Genomic DNA, 26751 nt, shown 5'->3' with positions numbered 1-26751 from the left:
TTTGGACTTTCTTTTGAGGTAAGTAGTGTTTACTTTTATTGAATTTATCTGATAAATTATGAATTAAATAAATTTATGCATGCTTGTGATTGAAATTATTTATTAAAATAATTGTTAGAATTATTTATGATGAAAGTTAATTGTAGAAAATTATTTATGATTGAAGTTATTTGCTGAGCAATTATTATGATGATATATGATCTCAAAGAAGGTTATAATTGATTTGACTTAAATATTAAATAATTTTATTATTTTGAAAATAATAAGTGAATTGGAAGACAATATGAAATTGACAATCTGACTGTGTTGAGGACCCCGCCAACGGGGGCATAGACGTTGGCAATTGACTGTCCTGAGGATTTACGTCGTCAGTAAGACCAGCGACATGTCGCCAGATAGACCAGCGACAAAACCGCCAGTTAGACCAGCGGTTCCAAAGGACTTTGCTGCCAGATGATTCGCAGCCCACCGCAAGCAGATACGTGGTATTATGACCCTGCCACAGGATAATGTGGTCATAGTCATGGTTGGTAAGAAGAATTTAAGAAATTGATGAAATTAAGAAGAAAAGCATAATTGGAAATTATGATGAATTGACTTTTATATATGATTGACAGTATGAATATGATTTCATGAAATTACATATTGATTTGTTATGCATAGTATTATTTGCCTGATTTATTTAGTTAAAGGTATACACTGTTTACTGGGCTGTTTAGCTCATGATGAGTTTTATATTTTTTTTACAGATCCAGAATATTAGCTTGATGCGGGATTTCGGTTGAGAGAGCGATTAGAGATGGAGTTAACTCATTGATTTAGGATTTTTCTCAGAATTGATTCAAAACTTTTAGTTTTACTTTTTTTTAGTGCTGACTTTGTCAGACAGTTATTTTCTTTTGAACACTGAGATTTGATTTGTTATTTGAACTAAGGTTTGATTATTAAATATTAAAAAATTTATTTAACTAATTGTGAAGATATCATGATGAGATGCCTTGCATGCTTATGGAAAAAGTATTCTATAAGTATGCGGCGGTTGCCATGACCCTCGATTCAAATCTTCTTCTTGATTATATCTCTTAGCAACTAATCTAATTTTATTTCTTATTATATTATTATTTTCACCTAGTTTATTTCTGAATACCCACTTAGTGCCAATAATTGAATGATCAAGAGGTCTATCAACAAATGTCCACACTTTGTTTCTTTCAAATTAATTTAATTCCTCTTGCATAGCAATTAACCAATTAGGATCACTTTTAGTTTCTTCAATAGTTTTAGATTCTATTTGAAAAACAAAAGCAAGATAATCATGATTTTCTCTAAAAAAAATCTCTAGTTCTTATCCCTTTAAAAGGATCTCCTATGATGAGATCTTTAGGATGATGGTGTGCATACCTCCATTCATTAGGCAAATCACCTTGCTCTTTATTAATGTTTTCTTGTGAATCCTTTTCTTGCTTTTTACCTTTTTCTTCTTTCTCTTCTTGACTTGGTTTCTCCTTCAAGTTGAATTCTTTTACTCCATTTTGGAGAATCTCTACATCATCATCAAAAGCATCTTTCTTTCTTGAGGAAGAGTCGTTAGTTTCATCAAACACCACATGTGTAGATTCTTCAATAATCAATATTCGTTTGTTGAAGACTCTATACGTCTCACTGGATGTGGAGTATTCCAGGAAGATATCTCATCCAACTTGACATCAAATTTTTTATTATTTAAAATAAAATATTTACATCCAAATATATGAAAGTAGCTAATGTTAGATTTTCTATCTTTTGAAAGCTCATAGGAGGTTTTCTTTAAAATTGATTAGATTAAAGCTCTATTAAGGATGTAATATGCTGTGTTTATGACTTCAGTCCAAAAATATTTAGGTAGTTTTCCTTCACACAATATGGTATGAGTCATTTCTTTTAGAGTTCTGTTCTTTCTTTCAACTACACCATTTTGTTAAAAGATTCTCGATGCAGAAAAATTATGTTCAATACTATTTTCATTACAAAAATCTTCAAAAAATTTATTTTCAAATTCAGTGCTGTGGTCACTATGAATACAAACTATAGTTGAATTCTTTTCATTCAAGATTTTTCTATAAAACTTTGAAAAGACAGAAAAAGCTTCATCTTTGTGTGCCAAAAATAAAACTCAAGTAAAACATAAGAAATCATCAATTATCATAAGTTCATATTTCTTCCTACCAAGGCTTGTAATCCTAATGAGTCCAAACAAATCCATGTGAATTAGTTCAAGTGGCCTAGAAGTTGAAATAATCTTTTTGTATTGAAAACTCCCCCTACTTTGTTTGTCGAATTGATATGCATCACAAACATGTTCATTTTCAAAATTCAATTTAGGTAAACCTTTAACTAGGTCTTTTGCAATCAATTTTAATAAAGTATGCATACCTGTATGGCATAACCTAGATACCATTGCCAACTAATTTCTTTGATCTTAGCATTCTTAGCAATAAGACATTGGCCACTCTTCATGGCTATCTCATCAAGATCAACCAAGTAGATGTGTCACGTCTATGTCCAATAAATTTGATACTATCATCAAAGGGACTAGTGACTACGCATAAAGATGATTTAAAAGTTACTTCAAAGCTTTTATCACACAGTTGACTTATACTAAGTAGATTATATTTTAAATTATCAACTAATAATATATTATCAATGAAGGTAAAATGAGTAATCTAAATTTTATCAATGCCAATGATCTTTCCCTTGCCGTTGTCGCCCAAGGTGACTACTTTTCCTTCTTTTTTTTTCAAAAGTAAAAAATTGCTCCTTGTCACCTATCATATGCCTTCAACAGCTGCTATCCAAGTACCATTTTTATTTTGATCTATTGGCTGCAAGGCATTCTTGCATGAAAATCAAATAGTTTTCTTAGGTACCCAAGTTTTTTTGGATCTTTTAGGGTTAGTAACTATGATTCCTTTTGAAATCTAAATTTTCTTAGTTGTTTGACCATTAGCTTTTCTTGAATTACATGCAAATGTCTTGTGTCCTATTCTTCCATAACTGAAACATGTTATGTGAGAAGTGCTATAAGTGGATGGTGATGCAGAAAAGAAGTCCTTAAGGAGTCTTTGTTTATTATTAGGTTTATAACCTAAACCAGCCTTATCATAAACTCTTTTTTGATTATTTAATATCATTTATAGTTTTTTTGAACTACATGTAAATTTTTCAACTAAAGATTTTAGTTTGTCAACTTCTTTCTTTAAGATTTCATTCTCTTCCTTCAATTTATTGTTATTTTAAAGTGTTTCTTCTTTTTCTATTATTAGTACTTCATTTTTTGCTTTATGATTTTTATTTTTCAGGCTTATCTTTCTAAATTCTTTTATTAAGTCATAAAAAATATCTTGAAATTTATCAAAGATAAATTCTAAGAAAGGTTCAGAGGTCACCTCATCATCTAAAGTCATAAAATAAAAGTTTGCTTCATTTTGAGTCTTCTCTTCACAGCTAGACTCATCACTATCACTCCATGTTGCTACCATGGCATTCTTTTTGGTTCTTTTGAATAATTTCTTTAAGGTTGGTCAATCTGCCTTGAAGTGTCCTAGTTTCTTATATTCATAGTACAAGGGTTGTTCCTTCTCTTTTTTTTCTCCCTGCTCAGCTCTCCTTTAGTCAGATTCCTTCTCTTGAATCCATGCCTTCTTGTTTCCATGAATTTTTGAAATTTTCTGATTATAAGAGCCATGTCCTCATTGTCATCATCTTTTTCAAAGGACCGACTTTCATCTTCTTCATTTGCCATAGACTTTAGGGCGATAGTCTTGTTCTTTCGACTCTCATCTTCATTGTGCTACCCTATAGCCAACTCATGCATCATCAAAGATCCAATCAACTCCTCGAGTGGCTATTTGTTCAAGTCTTTCACTTTTTGAATAGCCGTCACTTTAGCTTCCCATGATCTAGGTAAAGATCTGAGAATCTTCCTCACTAAATCACTATTAGTATAAACTTTACCCAGGCTTTTGAGCTCATTGATAATATTAGTAAATCGTGTAAACATGCTAATAATTGACTCAGTGGGATCCATTTTAAACAGTTCATATTGATACACAAGCATATTAATCTTTGATTTTTTAACTTGATTCGTCCCTTCATGAGTTATCTCGAGCCTATCCCAAATTTTCTTTGTTGAATTGCAAGTAGAAATCTAGTTAAACTCATTTGCATCAAGGGAATACATTCATTACCTTGGCATTTAGTTGGGCAAGCTTCTTGTCTATTTCATTCCAATCCTTCTCAAACTTAGGTAAAGCAATGCCATCCATAATGATTGTAGGTGTGTATGGCCTATTGATTATAACACTCTACATATCATAATCAAGAGCTTATATGAATATACACATGCAAGCTTTCCAATAAATGTAATTTGACCCATTGAAAGGTGGTCATCTATTGGTGGACTGCCCTTCGACAAGTGAGCCTCCCAATTAAATTATCATGATCTTTTTCTTGTGATCGTGAGATCAACAACTAGTAAAGAATCAAGGCTCTGATACCAATTGTTATCCAGCTAGACAACCCAAGAGGGGGTGAATTATTTTTTTTAAATTTAAAATAAATATGCATAATTATTCGATTAACTCTTAGTAAAATAGTGTAGTGAGAGCTAAAAATATATGCAAATGAGAGAAGAGATGGCACACATACAAAGACATAATATTTTATAGTGGTTCGGTGCACTCTTAGCACCTACGTTCACTCCTCAAGCTATCTCCTTAGAAATTCTACTATAATCTATTGAAAATTACAGTTGGATAGTTTTGCTGGGCTCACTATCCATAAATCCAATTGGTTTTAAATCAGGAGCATCAACCACAACCTTCACAAGCCTTAACCCAAGGCTCTCAATCCAATTCAAGGGTTGGATTCAACATTTTCCTTACTTTCAGCCCCAACTGAAACTAAATACAATAATTCAAAAATCAAAAAGAAATATAATAAATGTACTCTTCAAACTGAGCTGATTTGTTGTCGTTGAAGCTTGGTCATTGAGGACTTGAATGCCTGCAATCAAAGCTCTTTGTTCCCTCTTTAATGCTTTTAAAGAATCCAGAGAAGATTGTTTGGAGGTTGGTAAACACTCTTGATGGCAATCAATGCAGATTTTTCTCTCTTTTTCAGATGAACAATGTTCTCTTTTTTTTCCCTGGCTTTCCTTTTATCTCTTATCCATTTTCTCCAAGCTCTGAGTGATTTGAACTTGATTCTAGCCGTTTTGGACTGTTGGAGGTGGAAAATAGCTGTTAGAACCTTTTTTGGATGAAAAATGATTTCTGTAGAGCTAACAGTTGCACCTGTCAAATAGCATCGAGTCAACTCGAATTGACCTCAAGTCGGCTTAAATGGCAGTTCTCAAAAAATTAACATTCTATCCCAGTAAAAGAGCCAGCTTGATCTTGCTTCGAGCTGATTTGAACTGCAGAAATCAGAATTTCACCTTTCTATCAACTGAGAGAGCCGGCTCAGATTTGCTTCGAGCTGGCTCGAACTGCATGCTTGAAAAATCATCTTTCTGTTGATCTAAGAGAGCCGGCTCAGATCTTGTTTCGAACTAGCTCGACTTATAGAATCCAAAAACTCCTCTGTCACCCTAAGAGAGCTGGCTCGGATCCATTTCGAGCCGACTCGACTACATGCTAAGCCAAAATGACAGGTGCATACCATACCAAAGTCAGCTCAATTTTTGGATGGGTTGGCTCAAATTCTTTCAGATGGTTTTTCTTGTGCCAATGCTCTTCAAAATCAATTTCTCTTAACATAATTAATCTTCAATTGTATTCAGAATCTTTCAACGGCCTTTTTCTTCTACAAAAATATTCTTTGATATTTTTGAAAAATATTAGTATCGAATTATGCTCTAATATTTTGTGATCATCAAAATCATTCTTGGGGACAACAAACATTTAAAAGATATGCATTATGCTGGCCCCAAATTCTTCCATCAATTTTCACAGATGATGATTATACAATATAAAGAATAGAATACCAGTTATCATAATAATCATTCAAAAAAGGAAAAAAAAGAAAGAAAGATAACAAAGCATACCCCAAGGGAATTCCTTATTATGGACGTGCATGCATAAACCTGCAAAATAATAATTTTTTTCTAAATTTTATTATCTGATATCAGTGAACGATTAATTTTAACAGAATAATTATGAAAACTATTACCAAAATTAGATTTTTTTTTTGAAAGCAAAACAGTACCGGGAGTTCGGGATGGTGGGGGTGACCCTTGGAGAGGTTATAGCCAACCTGCTCCATAATTTTTTTCTATTTCTTTCTCTTTTTTTCCCACTTATTATAATATAATGGAATGAAACATTGATATGTCACCGTGTTTGCACACTCGCACCATCCTTTTATTTAATACCCTACCAAATCTATTTTTTTTTCTTTATTTTTGGTACGACACATAATGCATCTTCTTCTCTCCCATCTAATCTAAGCTCTCCACCATCCTCCTCACCATGCACAACCGACCATCTCTCTTTTAATATCCTACCAAAGTCAGATAGAAAAATAATATTTTAAATTATTATTAATAATAAAATGATAATATTTTTTTTTCCTCCTCCTCCCCAAATTTTTTTTCTTTTCCCCCCTTCCCTTCCCTTCCTCCCACCACCTCCCCCACCCCCCGCCCCCGCCACGTGAGAACTAGGTTGCGGCCATTCGCACCGCCCCCACCGCGGCCCTGCCCCACCGCTATTTGCGCCATACTCGCAGTCCATGTCGCACTTGACTCCGACGCCACCAACTCCCCCCTCCCCTCCCCTCCTCCGGCTGCAGCTCCGACGCTACCAACACCCCTCGCCTCCCTTCCCCGTCCCCGGACGCCTCCTGCGCCTCTCCCACCCAGGGCTCCGTAGCTCCGCCTCTCCCACTGTAAAAGTGGGTGTCCTCGAGGCTCGAAGCAAAAGAAATGAAAAAATGAAAATGCTACCAAAGAAAAAAATAGAGGGGAAGGAAAGCACCTGAGGGAGGAGCGCGAGCAGTCGTCGATACTCGTGCAGAGCCAAGGAGGCTCAAGTTCGCTGGGGCCGAGGGAGGTAATAAGAGGGGACAGTGATGGGATGGGGCCGTGGAGGGTGCAGGGGGCGGTCAGGAGTCTTGGTTGGGAGGCTTGGAGCAGCTGAATACGAAAGCTTCGACAGTGGTGGCTAGAGTTTTATGTTGGTAAATTTTTTTTTTCTTTTTTTTCTTTTTATTTCTCTCTTTTTCGGATATATGGGAAGGAAAGCACCTGAGATGGACAGAGGTGGGCGAAGATCTATGAGAAAAGAAGGCGATGGTGGAGGTGGGTGGAGGTGGCCATCCGCGAGAGCTCGACAAAGAATGAGATCGGCAAAGACTGGCGGGAGGTGGCGGCAAGTAGAGAGGTAAGAGGTCCAAACAGAGCAGGAAGGAGGTCCGTGTGCGGTCGCAATCTGAGATGGCAATATCATAATATTTGAAGAAATTGAGTTGTCAATACCATAATACTCTTTTACATAATAATATATATATATATATATATATATATATATATATATATATATATATATATATAAAATAAAATAAATATGATCCAATCCGAATCTCATCCGTTTTCAGCCACGGTGCTTTGCCGCTATCTTTAATGGCGGTAGACTACAGTGTCGAGCGTCCGTCACGGCCTATGTCAGGTTTTCCTTGCCTACATCTTTTTAATATATTTCTATTTTGGCCGACCTGTTCTGACCCGCAAACTTATCTTTGTATTATGGTTTTCTCGCCTTGGTCGCAATTTCTTCCCTCTTTTTCAGTCATGTTGACCGCAAGGGCTGCTGTTTACTGTTCTTCTTCTTTTAATATAGTTCATGTCTTTTACCACCACCGTTATATATGATGTGTAGAACCTTAGAACGCAAGACAGAGAAAGAGCGCGGAAGAGATGGAAGCAGCGGCGGCGACGGAGGCGTCGGCATCCAAACCAGTCATCAGAGTTGCAGCCATCTGCGGCTCCCTGCGCAAAGCTTCCTGCAACCGCGGCCTCATTCGCTGTGGTCAGTTGAATGCTTCTCTTTCCTTTGTTTCTTCTTTCTTCTTCTTCTTGTTGTTTTTTCTCTCTCACACTTTCTCACTTTTTGTTCTGGAATGAAGCCATTGAGCTCTGCAATGAGTCTATCCCTGGGATGCAGATAGAGCATGTGGACATCGAGCCCCTTCCCTTCTGCAACACCGACCTAGAGATCGATGGCAAGTATCCTCCACCTGTCGAGGCCTTCCGACGCAAGATCCTTGAAGCTGACAGCATCCTTTTCGCTTCGCCAGAGAACAACTACTCCCTCTCAGGTAATGGTTCCAGCCCTCTGGCTCTGTTTTGTCCCATAGTTATTGAGTTGAGTGCTAGTTTCAATGTTATGTTCCATTTTTCTTATCTTTAAGAATGATTGAGCTGTTTGCTTCAGAAACAAGTTCAGTAGGGAAGAACTATGCTGTCTTGTCATAATTAAAAAAAGAAGAACAAAAAAAGACAGAGTGAATTTTGACATTGTCTCCAGAATAAATAACTTCAGATGATAGGGGCTGCTCCTAAGTTATTTCTTACATTAGATAGAAGCTTAAGTAATTTCAAAACTTTCATTATGTTTCGATTCTAATAATCAAATCTGCAAAAAGGTTTAGATCCAATTTGGAAGCAAGATTCGAATCTGGTTTCAGATTTGAATTTCTTTCCAGACCTTTCTTGCTAATAATCAGCAAAGGGAGGATATCATAATGTTCCAGAGGCAATGGTCGAGTCTGAGGCTGACAAGTAATCTTCCTAAGATCAAAGAAAAGGGATTGGACGAGACGGGAGAATAAAAGAAGAAATTCTATCATTTTTTATTGCTCCCTCTTCCTTCCCTTTTTCTTTTACTGCCCAAGTGCAATAGGATATGAGAAATGAAAGGAAGTTGAGCCCCCTTCATGGGGACCATATACTTCACTTGCCACCACCATGCCTACTTGGATAATTGATTGTTGACTAGCAATTATTGAGGAAAATAAGCATATGAAAGGGCAAAGATGCTTAGTGTATAGCATCCTGGAAAAACATAACCTAGAGCAATCAACCTCTACACACCCACCCAACGCAACTGATTAGGTACCCTTCAACTCAAGCAAACTGACAAGTGTAAGATCTGACTCTACATTCTACAATGTCCATTATCACCTTCATTTTGTGCAAGATTGAGTTCCAAGGAGGATTTAAGCAATCGGACTAAATGTCCAAGTGGATGATGTACAAGTCAATAAATTCCTGAAGAGCCAACTAAAACCTCGACCTTACATTTAATGCGACTGTCTGATCTGATTAGAATTACAGCTTTATGCAAAAGGTTCTCCAAGATCCTCTTCAAGGAAGCTGATTTATCAAGTTATATCTAGTGAGTCAGGGAAAAGCAATGCAGTTATGAAATACAATGGTTGACCTCACAGACTGTTGTACCACCCCAAATTGCCAAGGATGGGGCATACCATATCATACCAAGTTGGAACCGGTACAAAACTCATGTTCAGGTTGGTGCAGGCCCCGTATCATCCTGTACAGAGGCACACCAATCTATGCCAAAGTGTACCAAGATAAAAAATAAGAAAAGGCTCCATAGCTGTTTCAGTATGAGATGCATATCATATCGTATTAAACTAATAAGGTACCTGTATAGTAACCGGTACCGAGATAGTGAATCTTGGTTGGCCTACTTCACCTTTTGCTATATTTTCATGAATTCTCAATGTTGAAATTCAGAAAAAAGACCAAAACTCAGAGCAAAAATTGTATTGTTTAGTGGAACTAGAGGAGTTCAACATCTGAAATTGATTCGATATAAAACTAACAATTAAGGTACAAGTCACCAGCTGCGAAGAAGCTTCCCTAATTTGTTGTGGCACACCAGTTGGAGTAACTATAGATGATTTTGACTTTTAACTAACCAAACTTTCTAACTACACGTGCAAAAAGTGTATTGCATTTGAGGCTTCAAACAAGAAGCGTGCAAGATATAATGTTTTGGTAAGGGTATTCCAGACAATTATGCTCAATAGTGCTACTTAAGTCAGCCAGCAGAACAGCCTTGTCCTTGAGATCTGAAAGGACAGCAAGGCTTTGGTGAGAAAGTGGTAGGGTTTTGCAAGAAATGATAATGGAGAAGAGAGAGGTGAGAAAAAACCAGGATTGGGATTGCATAAGGATCACATGGAAACTCTTAAGCAATAGCACATAATCAACAATCATTCCAATTGTCAGCCAAATATTTATAATTAATCTCAATTTAATAACTCTAACTACTCATATTTGATCACAACCTGCTGTACACTTGGGAATATTTAGGATTGACTCCCATCAATGTTTCTCTTTTAACCTCACATAAGGCCATCACAGGCTCTGCTTGTCACCTTGATGATCCATCAAGTTTACAAGGCACAGTTATTAAGCATGTTTAAGCTCTAAACATTTAAAATTCAACATCTAATTCTGAAAAACTTTCAATGGTAAAATTTATAGAGAACAATAGTGATATACTTCGGAACCGACCATAGGTGATATGGCAAAACCGACCAACCAGAGCCTACAACGAGCTCACCACAAAGCTTTCATCTCAACCAATCAGCTCTCGCCACATGGCTAGTCTAGAGATGCACAGCGATTCAAAATCTACCCCTCATCTTGTTATAGCTGTCCCACGATGGCAGCGGTTTCCATAATGGTGAGATATGCAGGAATTGGCATGTGGGTGAATCACTCGCATAATATTTTTTGGATGTACAAACGATTATCCAAAATGGCTTATTTGATGTCCCAAGATTCCATGGCAATAGGTACTGGCCCTCACCGATATAAACTGCTCCAAGGGGACTCTTTAGGCAGGTTCTAAGCCCGAACATCTAAGCCTAGGCTCTCGAGTTTTTATATCTCTACCTCGCATGCAATGTCCACTATTTCCTGGAGAGGTATCTGCCTTAGGCATCGAAGATGCCCCACCAAACACTCTCCGATAAGAGGGCTTCCCTATTTGTGGTGCTTCAAAACTAGAGCCGACGTTGGCGTCGGCTGGATATTCCACCATGATCTACTTCCCTCTCCCACCGATTGGGTGTGATCATCCTAGCTACTACCACATACGAGTCCTGGCCACCATCCCACCATCCAAGGAGGTGCATCGAGATCTCTAATCAACTCTGTTAGAATCTCTAAAATCTCTCAATTTACTTACCCAGAATAGTGCTAATTCGGATTTGATCTATTTGTTAATTGGTTGTTAATTTATTTTTTTATTTGTTGGGATTTGATCCTCTAAATATGATCATTCCTTATTCTTTGGGATTGGGATTTGATCCTTTAAATATGGTCGTCCCTTATTCTTGGGGACTTGATTCTCTAAATATGGTCATCCCCTATGTATTTATACAGCTATTATACCATTGTAAATGATAAGAAAATACGATTATCTTTTTCCTTATGGTATCAAAGCAAGGTTCCTTGGAGACCTTTTGATTTTTTTTTAAGGCCTTCATTGCCTTCGATCCTATTTCTCTCCGGCCTTTATTGCCGTTACTGGCCATCGCTCATCCCATTCTCCTCTGTTGCTGAACCATGTCAGAAGCCACTACTCCGATCTCTGAAACTGCAGCCAGTAATTCTACTGGATCGATTTTTGGCAATTCCACTACTCCAAGTGGGGAACTCCAAAGCATGACTCCCTCCTACCGGTTGGATGGAAAAAACTACCTCCAGTGGTCGCAGATCGTCAAGACATTTCTCAAGAGACATGGCAAAATTCGTCACTTGACTAGAATAGAATCAAGTTCTACAGATCCCAAGTTTCCAACATGGGACGAGGACTCCATGATTATGTCATGGCTTTGGAATTTCATGCAACCGGATATCAGCAAGAATCTAATGTTTTTGCCTACTGCTTAGGATATTTAGGACATCGTTCGCAAAACATACTCCAAAATGCAAGATGCTGTTGTTATTTATAAAATCAAGACCAAAATCTCGACCACCAAGTAAGATAATCTCTCTATTACAGAATATTACAATCTCATGAATGGATTTTGGCTTGAGTTGATCACTACCAAGATATTAAGATGCGCTACAGTGAAGGTGCTAAGGTCCTTGTCAATTTGATGGAAAGGAATTGTATTTTTCAACTTCTTGCAGGACTGAACGTAAAATTTGATCCACTCCATGTACACATTCTTGGAAAGGATCAGTTGCCTCCATTGAATGAAGTTTTCTTCATTATTCGTGCTGAAGAAAGTCGATGATTTATTATGTTAGAAACTCAGTCCACCGAAAGTTCAACAATGATCTCTATAAAGACTCTGGATGGAGGAGGCAAGCCGACTTCTCTTGGCCAAGGCCACGGTGACAAGTCAAATGATAGCTCCTCTCCAAAACAATCTATCCGAGATAATCTTTGGTGTACCTATTGTAAAAAGTCATGCCATACGAAGGAGAATTGCTTTAAACTTCATTGCAAAGCCTAAGTTCTCAATCGTAGTGGCGGATTTAAGGGCCAACAAAGGGAACAAGCCAATTTCATAAATAAGGAGGGACCTCCATCGGATAAACCAGTCTTGACAAAAGAAGAAATCCAAGATTTCAGCAAAGATAAGATTAAAAAATTGTGAGATTTACTCAACTCCCTCTCTAATTCCTGTAACTCATGTTCATTGGCTCAATCTAATAAGTTTCTCATTTCTGAAATTTTTAATGCCTACCCTATGAACAATTTCGGCTCTTGGGTCATTGATTCAGGAGCTATTGACCATAAAACCAATATTCCCACTAGATTTGATACCTATAAGCCAAGACTAGGCAATAAAACAATTACTGTTGCTGATGGTACTCCAATAACTATTGCAGGATAGGAAACCATCAAATTAATATCTTCTCTTTCCCTACAAAATGTCCTCCATGTTCTCGAGCTGTCCACCAACGTCATATCTATTCATCAACTTACAAAAGACTTAAATTGTCAAGTGATATTCTTTCCTACTCATTGTGTGTTTCAAGAATAGGATTTGGGGAAGATAATTGGATTTGCTAAAGAAAGGAATGGCCTCTATCTTCTTGAAGGTGTGAGTGGTCCTATGGATGAAGGGCTCAGTTGACTCTCTCATGCTCCTCCAAAAATATCCTCTCTAATCCTTCCACCTCATCCAATAAATCTAAAATTTGGCTTTATCACCTTCATCTTAGACATCCACCATTTCAAGTACTAAAGACAATATATTCTTTACTCTTTAAAAATATTCCTATTGATAGTTTTTATTGTGATGCTTGTGCAATTGCAAAACATCATCATGTGTCATTTTCTTTGAGTAATACAAAGTCATTCCATTCTTTTTTCTTGGTACATACTGATGTTTAGGGACCACCTAAAATTCTTAATATCACTGGTGCTAGGTGGTTTGTTTCATTTTTTGATGACTGCAGGAAAACAACTTGGTTGTTCCTCATGAAAGAGAAGTCTGAAGTTAGCCGCATCTTTTTCATTTTCTACAAAATGATAAGGACACAATTTGGGGTTCCTATTAAAAGGATTTGATCAGATAATGCTAGAGAATATTTCAACCTAACTCTATCCATCTTCTTGCAAAATGAAGGCATTATCCATGAGTCTTCTTATATTGACACGCCCCAACAAAATAGAGTGGCTGAATGAAAAAATAGGCACTTACTTAATGTCACTCAAGCCCTCTTATTTCAGTCCAATGCTCTTAAAAAATTTTAGGGGGAGATTGTTCTAACAGCAACCTATTTAATAAATCGAGTACCTTCACGACTTTTTGATCACAAGAGTCCTATACAGCTCCTATCCGACTTCTATCCGGATTTCCATTATTCAAACATTTTACCATTTAGAGTGTTCGATTGTGTCTTTTGTCCATATTCACCAACAATAAGAGTAAGCTTGACCTTAGAGCTCTCAAATGCATGTTTATAGGCTATGCAAACACACAAAAAGGGTACAAATGTTATCTACCCTCTATCCGAAAAGTCTTCGTTTCCATAGATGTCTCCTTTTAAGAAAATGAACCATTTTTCCAACCTTCCCATTCCTATCATCAGGGGGAGAATAATGCAGATATGGAATGGGGTCCCTTTTTTGATAATTCAGTACCTCTTATCTCTCCTTCTTTCCTTCGCTGGCTTCTCCCCCTTGCAGGTCTCTTCCTCTCCTCCTTTGTCAGTACCTCCATTGGAATTACAAGAGGAACAGCAGCAGTAGCTGAGCTCCAAATCACCAGTGAAACTACTAACATACTCGAGAAGGAAGAAGTTCAATCCAGAGCTGAAACAAATTCATGAATCTAAGCTGGATCCAGGTAATAAAATTTCTCTTTCTCCTACTACTATTGAGTCTGATCCTATAGAGTCTACATCCCAAGATTTGGACTTACCAATAGCTTTGAGAAAAGAAATCAAAAATTGCACCCATCACCCAATTTCACAATTTGTTTCCTTCCATAGATTATCCCCACAGCACAAAAGTTTCCTCACCACTATAAATTCAATTGACATTCCCAAAACTGTGCAAGAGACATTAAAAAATAAGAATTGGGTACAAGCCATGAAAGAGGAAATGAATACACTAGAGAGGAATAAGACTTGGGAGATTGTCACTCTCCCTAAAAGAAAACAACCGATAGGATGTAAATGGGTTTATACATTGAAATATAAGGCTGATGAGTCTCTTGAGATACAAGACGAGTTAGTTGCAAAAAAATATACTCAAACTTATGGAGTGGACTATCAAGAAACTTTTGCACATGTGACGAAGATGAATACTGTGCGAATTTTATTATTTATTGCTGCTTTGTTTGATTGATGTTTACAATAGTTTGATGTCAAGAATGTGTTCCTACGTAGGGACTTAAAGGAGGTCTTCATGGAACCTCCACCCGGATTTGATGAGAGTTTTGGGGCCAATAAGGTATGTCGTTTAAAAAAGGCACTTTATGGCTTGAAACAATCATCCAGGGCATGGTTTGGGAGATTTACAAAGGCCATGTTGAGAATAGGATATAAATAGAGTCAAGGGAATCATACATTATTTATCAAACATTCAATTAAAGGTGAACTCGCTACTCTATTGGTCTATGCAGATGATATCATTGTGATAGAGAATCGATGAAGCTGGAAAGGAGTCCCACAGGAAACACCTAGCTTGAGAATTTGAAATCAAGAAACTAGAGAAACTCAAGTACTTCCTAGGCATTAAAGTAGCATACTCAAAAAGAGGCATTTTCATCTCTCAAAGAAAATATGTGCTAGATCTACTAAAAGAGACAGGGCATCAAGCACACCTATTGATCCAAACCATAGAATAGGAAGGACAGAAGAAGGCAACATAGTGGACAAAGGAAGATACCAAAGACTTGTTGGAAGATTGATCTACCTTTCTTACACACGGCCAGACATTGCATACTCAGTAAGCATGGTAAGTCAATTCATGCATAATCCAAAGAAAGAACATTTGCAAGCGGTTCATAGAATCTTCCATTACCTCAAAGCAACACCAAGAAAAAGAATTTTATTTAAAAAGAGAAAAGGATTGACTCTGGAAGCCTATATAGATGCAGATTATGCAGGATCCAAAACAGACAGAAGATCAACATCTAACTATTGCACCTTCCTTGGAGAAAATTTGGTTACATAGAGAAGCAAGAAATAGAATGTGGTTGCGAGATCTAGTGCTGAAGCTGAATTTAGATCTATGGCTCATGAAGTATGTGAACTTTTGTGGCTAAAAATAATTTTGGACTATCTCAGAATTAAGAGAGAAGAAACTATAAAGTTGTATTGTGACATTAAGTCTGCTATAAATATTGCGTATAATCCTGTTCAACATGACAGGACTAAGCACATTGAGATAGACAGACATTTTATAAAAGAGAAGCTGGACAGTGGCTTGATTAGCACTCCTTATATGCCATCAGATTGTCAATTAGCTGATGTTTTAACGAAAGGACTGCCTACAATAAGATTTCAGGAACTCACAAGCAAGCTAGGAATGGAAGATATTTATTCACCAGCTTGAGGGGGAGTATTAGAATCTCTAAAATCTCTCAACTTACCTAAAATAGTGCTAATTCGGATTTAATCTATTTGTTAATTAGTTGTTATTTTGTTTCCTTATTTGTTGGGATTTTATCCTCTAAATATGGTCATCCCCTATGTATTTATACAGCTATTTTGCCATCGTAAATGATAAGAAAATATAATTATTTTTTCATCAAACTCCCTCAATCCGTGCAGCACCTTGTCAAGCCCTCCAATGCACCAACCAGCTCGATGGCCTAGTCAGACCGTTTCCCAGCAGCAACACATTGATTCTTGATATTCACATATATTAGGAGACATTGTATGTGTGAGCATTGTCAATGAAACCTAGCATGGAGATTTCACAGCTATAAGTAAACCTGGCACGATCTGTTAACTATACAATTTATGAAGAACAATTTTTAATGAATTAGATAAACATTCAAACTTTTCCAATGATGCCTGTCCCATTCTAAAAGGGCTCAGAACATTTACTAGATAAAAGCACAACACAGTTCTGCTCATTTTTCTGATGAATCATTAATATTTTGTTAACAGAGCCATTATAGCTGACTGTTTCCAGTTATCAGTCTTATTTAATCAATCTCTTCTGAAACATCAAAGAATATTGTCAAATATAGTTCATGCTTTTACATAGAACTAATATTCTTGTTTTTCCTTTTACAAAGAGCAGATATGTCAACATTTGTGAAACTGAGCAATAACCAAATGTAGAAATTTACTGAAATCTATCACTATAAAGCATGGGAATGCTGTTAAACTAATTCCATTCTTGTTAATTTGCAGCTCCTCTGAAGAATGCTATTGACTGGGCCTCTAGACCCCCAAATGTTTGGGCAGACAAGACTGCTGCTATAGTGAGTGCTGCAGGAGGCTCTGGAGGAAAACGCTCGCAGTACCATCTGCGTCAAGTTGGAGTCTATCTAGATCTTCATTTCATCAACAAGCCTGAATTATTCATTCAAGCATCTCGGCCTCCAGTGAAGTTTGACAGTGATGGGAATCTGATAGATCCTGAAATAAAGGAACGGCTAAAACGTGTCCTCTTGTCATTACAGGCCTTTACCTACAGGCTGGGTCACAGTTCCTGAGAACTTTGTTGGATTGTCACAATATTCTAAAATAAGCTTCTCTATTGTATTTGATGTGGGTGTTCATTTTTGGAACAATTCAGATTGGTATTTGAACTATACTTTCAGAGTCTATGACATAAGGTATAGACTTGGCACGCCGAACTACCAAAACTAGTTGTTGCTGACTGTTTGAATCTCAGTCTCTCTTATGCTTGCCAGTCATGTATAATCTTGCAATGTCATTCTCTAAGTGGATTGTTCTTGTTCCAAGGTTTTTTATTCTATTATTTCTCAATTTCTTCTTTTTTTGTGACACCATAGGAGTTGGTGATTGATGTACGTTCTTTGCTTGGATACTGAAGACTTCGATTATTGCAGGTATCATTTCATAAGGAAATATTGCAATTTCTAGTTCTTATACATATATGCAACAATGCCTTAGTGTAACTTTTTCTACCATGAGCATTTTATCTTATTTTTGTCCAATGTAGGCCATGCCATGGTTTCTGTTCCGAAAGAAATAGCTGGTCGATGATTTGTATAGAACCTAATTGCATTACAAAGACCAGATTGCTCATCCTCTGACAAAACAGCCTAACATGCTTTGTGCCCTCTCTTGGTAATTCGAGTCTGCAACTGGGGTGCATGACAGATTTTGACAGTCAAACATGAATTTACAGAAGATTCTTTTTCAGTTATAGCTGACTCCTTCAGTAAATTGTATGTGGGCGGACCTGAAAATTCGACCACTGCAGGAATTTTCTGTGAGTAGCGTTCTAGAAAAATTATACTTGCTGTTGAGTGCCAATAAAAATGATGTTTAACATAAATTACCTTTCTATCTTTTAAAAAAAAAAATTACTTTGTCGTAGCGATTGATGTTTGCTTTATATGCTTGTTGACCGTCGGAAAAAGCCGCTATATGCAGTGAGTTTGCATGGTATGATCCTGTTTTTCTAGGTCGTGAATACTCATCTTGTTTTTAGTTGTATGTATGTATGTATAAGTTTGTTCTTCTCCTTGTTGTCTTTGCTGCTATAGCATAACCTGCATGAGTGTTCATCTGCATAAGGGTGGCAGTTTACTCCATCCCATCGGCTATCTGGCCCGTTCTGATCCCAATTGGATGGGTTTTAACGACCTCCAATAGATTTGGTGCTGGTGCAAATAATGATAAAACCTGCTCTGCACCCGATCTAGATGTATATAACTCTTCACAATTCCCTTCCCCACCTTTTGCCCTAACTGCTCCACTCTTGAGAAAGACTAAACATAAGAAAGTTTACATGCCGCGATGCTTAGTTGTTCTTTTTTTTTTTTTTTTTTAGTTGATTGTTTTTCTTAATTCAAGAATAACTCAATTTTTTTAAAAAATAATATTTTTATTTGTTATATTTTTATTATTATTGAAAATTTAGTTTGTTATTTATAACTTTGACTCTTATTTTGTATAATATAATGTGAACTACTAAAATTTAATTTTATTTTTTATTTATTTAATTTTATGCAAAAAAAAATGATTTTTGCTATTTATACCTAATCCAATATGTTCAATCCATCTCATTTAACTTTACTCACCTCGTCCTTCCCAGAGACATAGTATAGGGTAGATACAGACAATGGCCATTGCAACCAATATCTGATTCATTGCTATCCCTACATTTATATTCTTCTTCATTAGTATAAAAATATTACTATGTATGCTTACACAAATAAACCTCTCTACATTGATATATATTTTTCAAATGAAAAAGCACACTAGATCTAGTCCAGTAAAGACTAAACTTGCTTAAAATGAAATGACACTGATGCCAGTCTAGAACATGCATGCTAGCCAATTTAGGGCAATCCAAGACCTCATCTTAAACACGCCAACTATATGACTACCAATTGAGATTCCTGGCTCAAACTAATGTAGGATTAAACACAAGCTCACGCAGGTCCTCCCATATTTTACGATCTTATGCTTCTGTGTTTTCTAACAACATGGATCGTCAAGTAGATTGGTTTCAATATTAACTCAAAAGGTGATTGATTGGTGTCCATACTGTTTATATATCCAAAACCTCGTCACATGTTCACAATTGTCTCAATCACATGTTCACAATTGTCTCAATTGGAGTCCCCGTATATCAGACACTGTGATTAGGCCCAAATCCTCTCCTCATTCAGATTTGTACACAAGATTTCGTCAAGTTCTTAGGAAAAAAAAAAAAAAGTAACTATATTTATCCCAATTGAAGTCGCCGTCCAAACCCCTGGTGGCGTCGCTGTAGCAATTGAAAAAGCCAGGAATTTGGTAGATAAAGAAAGAAAGATGGCGAGAGCGGCGTTGGCAGCCGAACCCGCCATCAAGGTGGCGGCCATCAGCGGCTCCCTCCGCAAAGCTTCGCGCACCCGTGGCCTCATCCGCTGCGGTCACTGCTCTCCCTCTTTTTCTCTCTCTCTCTAACTGTTCTCCTCTCTTTGCTGACTTCTCTTCTTTGGTGAAGCCATGGAGCTCTGCAACGAGTCCATCCCTGGGCTGCAAATAGAACACGTCGACATCGAGCCTCTTCCCTTTCTCAACACCGACCTCGAGATTGCCGGCAAGTATCCTCCTCCCGTCGAGGCCTTCCGCCGCAAGATCCTCGAAGCCGACAGCATCTTCTTTGCTTCCCCGGAGTACAATTACTCCCTCTCAGGTATTTTTGGATTCTTTGGATAGAATATCAATTTTATTTCTTCTTCTGGTCTGATTTTGTTTTCCATTTTCATCTTTATGTGCACCTGGGTTTGGTGTTTGGGAGTTTTTTAGCATAGAACTGGTAGGGAAGAACAATGCTGTGTATACATTCAGAACGATTCATTTGGTTGCAACAAGTTCGCAAATTCAAAGGCATGGTGCCGTGTCGATGCATCACAAAAGAGTGCATAGAATTGTGCTTGGGCATTGCATCACTCATTTTGTAATGAAGATGATGTGATTTTTGAAACCGTGTCAATATAAGCCATTTGAAATGATAGAGCCACATTATCTCACCATGATTGTTGATGAAGTAATTTTTTGTGTTTCATGTCTCATGTAGACCTAATTTGGAATTTGATTTCACAAAATGGTTGGTTCCAATTTGGGATCAGGTCTGGATTTTGTCCTTATCATCGAGAAGGCACATCAAATGTTTTAGAAGCCATGATGAAGTTTTATGTGATGAAAATAATAAGCCTGAATCAAAGAAAAGGTTAAAAGAGAGTTCAGGGAAGAAGAAAACCCAAATTTCATCACTCCTCTGCTTATAGTTCTAAAAGAACCCACAATGGGGATCCGAATTAACAGAATGGCGGTGAACAAAAGGAAAAAGGAAGAATGATGTGAATCCTTTGAGTGGCTAGTTAAGAGTGAGCGAATGACATGCTGATGTAAAGGCTAGGCTTTTCTTCTCTTATAATTTTTTTCTTCCTTTCCCCATCTATTCCCTTTATTATCCCTTTGGTTGCTGAAAATGAAAGATCAGAAATGTAAGAGAATAAAAGAAAGTGATAAGAAAAAGAAATTAGGAATTTTCTCAAGTTTGGTTGAACTAAGAAAATAATAAGACAAAGTGAGTTGAGATACGATTATCTTGAAGGACCTGCTTATTTGTCAATTCTCTTGAAGTTGCAACTTCTTGGAGAATTAAAAAAATATAGGCCTTGGAGAGAAAATTTTAGCCCTTTATTTCCTCTCTATTTTTTCCTCCTATTTTTTTCATATTAGTGCCACACAATGGAACAGAAAGTTCTTCCATGATAAACTTCCTTGCCTTTTGCTTTGTTAGGGCTTATTTTGTATCGCTTTTGTTTTCTGTTTTTTGTTTCAAAAAACCCAGGAAGAAAAATGAGATTGACTAAACAGCATGTATGATGAAACCTTTTTGTTCTTAAAATTCTTTATAAAATCTTTAAACTTTGAACTTTTGGTTGCAAAGGTTTATTGCTTTCCGAAAAGAGTGAGAATGAAAGTGAGGAACAACAGAAGTATTTTGGAAATGCTATCTTCAACAACAACCTCCTTGTGATATTTTACTAATTTGTAGTGTAAAAAAAACACAAAGTCAACAATAAACAGTCCCTTAATAACTGGACCATTCTCCTACTCTATGCTCCCATTCTGTCATTTTTCCATCCAAATGAACTTGGTGGTTCCCACATCTGTGGGCAACTGAAGGATAATGAGGAGCAGTTCTCCTCCTTGAAGAAAATGGAGCCCATATGCTTGACTTGAAACTAGCATCCTAATTTGGATGTAATTGTTAAATACGACTAGTTAACAACTAAGACAGGCATACTAAAGGCCATGGTAAGATGTAATTTCTACCATTCATCACATAGATGCTTAGCATAAAAACCCTGCAAAAACATGAAGTTAAAGTAATGAACCCACATACCTAAACAATTGGTTAAGCACCCTTAAAGTTCAAATCAATCAACAAGGTAAGCATTACTATGACTTCACTCTATCTATCACTTTGCTCCTTATTCAATGCAAGCTGGATCAAATTCTTAGCTTAGATTATGTGAAATTTGCATCAACATTAATGGCACCAAGGAGGCTATAGGCAATGACTTAATCCAAGAGGATGATGGAGAAGGCTATGAATTCTTGAAGAGCCAAGTAACATGTTGAGCTAACATTTTTAGGAGACTGTCACATATGCTTGGAATGATATTTTAATTATAAATTTATCCAATATCCTCTACAAGGAAGTTAATTTTGTGAAATTATATCTTGGAGTGACAATGAAAAGTGATCATCTATTATTTCTTGGATACGATGATTTACCTCCATCTTTTCTCTTTTGTGAATTCTTAATGACTTTGAACATTGCAAACCAGAGAACAAGGACTAAAAGTTGGAGCAAGAAGTAACTTGGTTGGTGGAACCTGAGCAGGTAAATTGTGAAAATAGGGTTAGAGGGTAAAGAAGATTTCCTAAGATGTTGTGGAAACAATCACCCCTATTGATGATCATTGTTATATAGATCTGTCATTATGGTGCATTTTATATGATTAAACTTTCCAATTTAGTGTGAAAGTCTGGAGCCTTGAGGAACCTAAAGACAAGTTTATGAACTCTAGACATGGAGATTATAATTAGATGAAGTTATAAGTTAAGACAAAGAACTCATTTATGATTAATGTATTACTAACCATATATTACAAGTATTTTCGCAATTAATACGGGGTTAGCTGGTATATCTGGACTATTATGATGTGATGGATGCAATACTTCATGCCTGGCTGAGGGAGTATCTCTCTTACCTTTCTAGAGAATCAATCTATTGAATTCTAATGGGCCTTGCAGTTTTGTGTGGCCAAGGAACAGCTTATGTCCTTCATTTCTTCTCCTTGCCATTTCTTCCTCTCTTCCTTTCTGCACTCTCCTTTCTTTCTTCCCCCTTTCTTCTGCTTTCCTTTTCTTGGAAGATGGTGCTTTATTGTGCCCTTGCTTTTGTAGATACAAGGTGGGTATCTTATGATTTGTAAGGGAGCTATCGAGTAAATGAGAATGCTCGCATGGGTAGTGTCAAAGGGCATGATATACAATGAGACATTGGGTGAGCTCGCATAAGTGGTGGAGGCTGACAAGCTCGCATCAGTGCTGGAGGCGGTAGGTTATCTGGTGGGACAACCTGGTAAGAAGGCACAGTGATGAGGAGATAGGTGCTTGAGTGGAAATGTGGAACCTTGCCCAAGGGTGCTTGAGATTGAGGAGGACTGGATGGTGGTTATAAGCTAAAAACACACACACACACACACAATGCCTAGCTCAATGTGAAGGTTGGAGAAAGCTGTCGGCAGTGGAATGTTTGGTGATGTTCTCAATGTAGTTGATGGTGGAAAGGAGGATGGAGAGGCCGACAACAGCATAGTAAAGGAGATGACTGGGTGAGAAGTTGCCACAGTGATAGAGCTTGGTGATGGTGCCAAAGCCGAGGCACAGGATTTGACCAGGGAAGGCAATAGAGTTGAGCCAGTGGAGGAGCCAGGATGATGGAAGAGGTTGGCACAAAGGTTGGGAGGCAGAGTTGCCTTCCTTTATAGTGTGGAAACGCTGCTTTGAGGCACATGGCAGACGATCCTTGCAGCTTCTTGGATCTGTTGAAGGTGGCTAGCTAGCTGGAGTCCAATTGGATTCTGTTTAACTTTGGAATTGGTGGTCAAGCTGTGCTGAGTAAGATGGCCTTTATGGTTATTGAACTAGCCTGGCTATTCAGTTTGGGCTACAACTGTATGTCTAGGGTTTGGGCTTTGTCTCATAGTTTGTTATCTGTTTGGATTGAATTGGCGCATGGGCTGGTTGGGCTCCCTTGCCTTTTCCATTCGTCCTCCTTTTCCTTCTTTTTCTTTTTCTCTTTGGCTTTTGTATTGTTTGCTATTCTTATCTCATTTAATTATCAATGAGTTGTGAGTTGGCAGGTCACCATTTTGCTTAAAAATTAAAATGAAAAGAACAAGAGGTAAAAGATGAATGGATATCTTACATCATAATTCTGATGAGGATCTTGCCATAAGAAAATCATCCTGTAGCATGAGGAGAATTTGATCTTGTTTAGAACTCCTAAGCATATGCACCATATGTTAGAATTCCAAGCTGAATGCTAGTATTTATGATGTCATCCATAAGAAAGTTGTCATTAGAGTATGGATAAGAACCTCCAACCTTGTATTTTCATGGTTCTGTAATTGCAAGAAGTGAGCATACCTTCCCCTTTTTTTAGTTTCTTGTGCAGTTGAGTAAACTATTATGCATTGAATGGTGCTACATAAGTGAAATGGATGCACGAGATCTGTTGTTGGCAGAGCTTGGTAATATAATGGTTATATGTTATATAATGAATAGGAGTATCACATAAATTTTATGAAAGTAAAGGGCATAAATTTTCTCAATATGGTAAATTTTCAGATAAAGCTCAAGAGAACACAATAATACATGCACTGGCAACTTGTGACTATGTCATACAGACTACAAAGTTCAGTACTCAAGGACCATAGGCCTTTAATAGATGCATATGCATCGAAATGATGAGTTACAAAGGCAATTATTAGGATTATGAAAAGGGGAACCATTTTTTTTAGCATGGACTCTTGTGCAGTAACATCTGGCATCGAAGAAAAATTAATTCATCACACTTGCAAATAGCATACAAGGCTATTGTGAAGCATGAATTTGCTTATATTTTGATGAAGCTTATATTGTATATGACTTTGTAAAACCTCTGAGTGCCTTTTGATTCTCTTCTTCTCCAACATAAGCATCATCCTACTACCCAAATCTGTATCATCAAAATAAGAGTTGTTTCCTGGAACCTCCAGTTGGATGTCATATTCAATGCATTCAAGAATTTTAGATTATTTAGTAAACAAATTCCCAGAGTGGACACAGCAAAATGCATATCGGACTTAAAACTAATAACAAGTAGCATGTGAAAATACCATTTGGACAAAGGCGATCCAAACGTATATTCTTGTAATATTGCTCCAATAAGCTGGCAAAATAGCCATTGGTGCAAATAACTGAAAGGAGAAGAAGGATTAAATGTGAAAATAAAGGAAATTATGGTGGGCTGTTATGAGCAATGACAACAAAGGAGAAGACAGGAACCAGGGACTGGGGCTTGGAACTCTAAATGATAGAACATTATCACCACTCCTATGCCAAGTTTCCACATGTAGTCTCACTTTAGTTAAGCACTGACTAACTGGTATGTAATAACTGCTGACAAAATACTCAGCTTCACATGGACAGAAGTTTGACGGCACATGCAACCATATAGTCTCTCGAAGAGCTCAAGTTGGTAGACTACGTGGGCTTTGATTGAAAATACCCAAAAAATGATACATCAAGAACTGAAATAAATGGGACAATAATTGATGATCTGTTAGTCTATACAACAATAATGGCTGTGCCATTTCAGATCGGGATGGAGTCTACTATGAAGCAAAACTCAAAATCCAGAATCTGTAGGCAAGGATCAAGCAGGATACCATGACTAGTTGTCTATGTGACGCAACTCTCAAATTGTTAAAATTTCTTCTTAGCAGATATTCAAGTTGATGTCTAACTCAAAACAATGCATTGAACACAAGAATGATGGGGAAAAAAGATACCTAAATACATAAATTCTTCTTGAAATTTTCTCCTGCAGTTTCTCTGCCACTGGCACTGTAGGCTTATCCTACGATAGGACAATCACTCCAAAAGCCTGGCTATTTGATTTGTCTTGTATTTGGTGCTTCAGTGTCATATTTATCAAACATTAGCTCCATTGAATTAACTCAGTTGGCATTAAAAATACGGTAGGACATTACATGCTTTTCTTGTGACCTTGATTTATCAAGTTTGCAATGTGCACCATTTATCAACCACTTATAAAAGATGAGCATTTAAAAAAGCATATCTATTCTGAAAAATCATAGAAAGTAAATACTACAGAGAAGACCAAATTCTTGATATTCAATTCTGATGATGGGCATTAGCATTGTTAATTAAACCTAGCAGGAAGGTTCAAAAGTGGAGTATCTGTGGCATGATCTGTTAATTATATACTGCACAGAAAATTTTTTACCTTATCAATTAAATGTTCACACTTTTTTTAAATGATGTTTTTTCCATTTTACAATGACTTCTCAGCACATTTGTTAGATTGAAGGACCATCCAATCATGTATCTTCCTTTTTTTTTTTTTTTTAAAGCATAGCCCTTATAGCCAATTGCTTTCTAGTGATAAAAACCCTATTTAATTCATCTCTTCTGAATAACTTTAAAAAATAATGTCAATGGTAAATCATGATTTTACATAGAATTCATGATATTTTTGGTTTCCCCTCTTACATATCTTGGTCATTGCATAATTGGATGACTTACAATTATTGAAAAATAGTATAGTCTATCCCTGTAAGTCATGTGAACGCCTTCGGATTAAATACCTGTTTTGAAACATGCAGCTCCTCTAAAGAATGCTATCGACTGGGCCTCTAGACCTCCAAATGTTTGGGCAGACAAGCCAGCAGCTATAGTTAGCGTATCTAGTGATTCTGGGGGAAAACAATCACAGTACCATCTGCGTCAGATCGGTGTCTTTCTTGATCTTCATTTCATCAATAAGCCGGAATTGTTCATTGTAGTGCAGCAGCCTCCAAAGAAGTTTGATAGTGATGGGAATGTGATAGATCCTCAAACCAAGGAACAGCTAAAACAAGTCCTTTTATCATTACAGGCTTTTACACACAGACTCCGCCATGATTGCTAAATTATACTTGGTTGGGCATCTCTTTTTCGGCTTCTTGCTACCAATATTCTAGTTACAACTATTAAGTATCACTGAGGAAACAAATCATTACATATTTGTAATGTATTTGGGTGCCAAATAGTATTGTGTTCATTCAACTGTCTGGGTGGATACTTGAGATTTCCTTTCTATAAGACTAGAAACCTTTCTTTTTCTTTTTCTTCCTACAAACATCTGAACGTTGCTGCCTGTTTGAATTTTAATATTACTATTTTTTTCCTCCTTTCTTTTGAGCAACGGATTG

At 37.0% G+C, this 26751-nt stretch overlaps 2 protein-coding genes across 4 annotated transcripts; both read left to right on the top strand.

The window, feature by feature from the left end:
* Positions 1 to 7599: 7599 nt before the first annotated feature.
* On the top strand, positions 7600 to 18470 carry LOC105045564 (NADPH:quinone oxidoreductase). Of its 3 annotated transcripts, XR_012141589.1 has the most exons (6): positions 7600 to 7706; positions 7917 to 8066; positions 8164 to 8355; positions 16910 to 17337; positions 17518 to 17574; positions 17688 to 18470. XR_012141589.1 is itself a non-coding variant. In XM_019850312.3 (3 exons), exons 1-3 carry the CDS (start codon positions 7955 to 7957, stop codon positions 17212 to 17214), a joined length of 609 nt encoding a protein of 202 aa, XP_019705871.1. In that variant the 5' UTR covers positions 7799 to 7954; the 3' UTR covers positions 17215 to 17504. The 3 variants fall into 3 exon arrangements, 1 of the variants encoding a protein (XP_019705871.1); XR_012141588.1 differs by lacking the exon at positions 7600 to 7706 and having other exon boundaries at positions 7799 to 8066; XM_019850312.3 differs by lacking the exons at positions 7600 to 7706; positions 17518 to 17574; positions 17688 to 18470 and having other exon boundaries at positions 7799 to 8066; positions 16910 to 17504.
* A 57-nt stretch (positions 18471 to 18527) lies between these two features.
* LOC105045563 (NADPH:quinone oxidoreductase) lies at positions 18528 to 26742 on the top strand. The gene is made up of 3 exons (XM_010923896.4): positions 18528 to 19613; positions 19689 to 19880; positions 26164 to 26742. The coding sequence occupies exons 1-3, from the start codon at positions 19514 to 19516 to the stop codon at positions 26466 to 26468; spliced, it is 597 nt and encodes a 198-aa protein (XP_010922198.1). The 5' UTR covers positions 18528 to 19513; the 3' UTR covers positions 26469 to 26742.
* Positions 26743 to 26751: the final 9 nt, after the last annotated feature.

This window comes from Elaeis guineensis, chromosome 5 (assembly GCF_000442705.2).
Source record: "Elaeis guineensis isolate ETL-2024a chromosome 5, EG11, whole genome shotgun sequence".
In the NCBI taxonomy this organism is placed as follows: domain Eukaryota; kingdom Viridiplantae; phylum Streptophyta; class Magnoliopsida; order Arecales; family Arecaceae; genus Elaeis; species Elaeis guineensis.
This window is presented reverse-complemented; position numbering and strand designations above follow the sequence as displayed.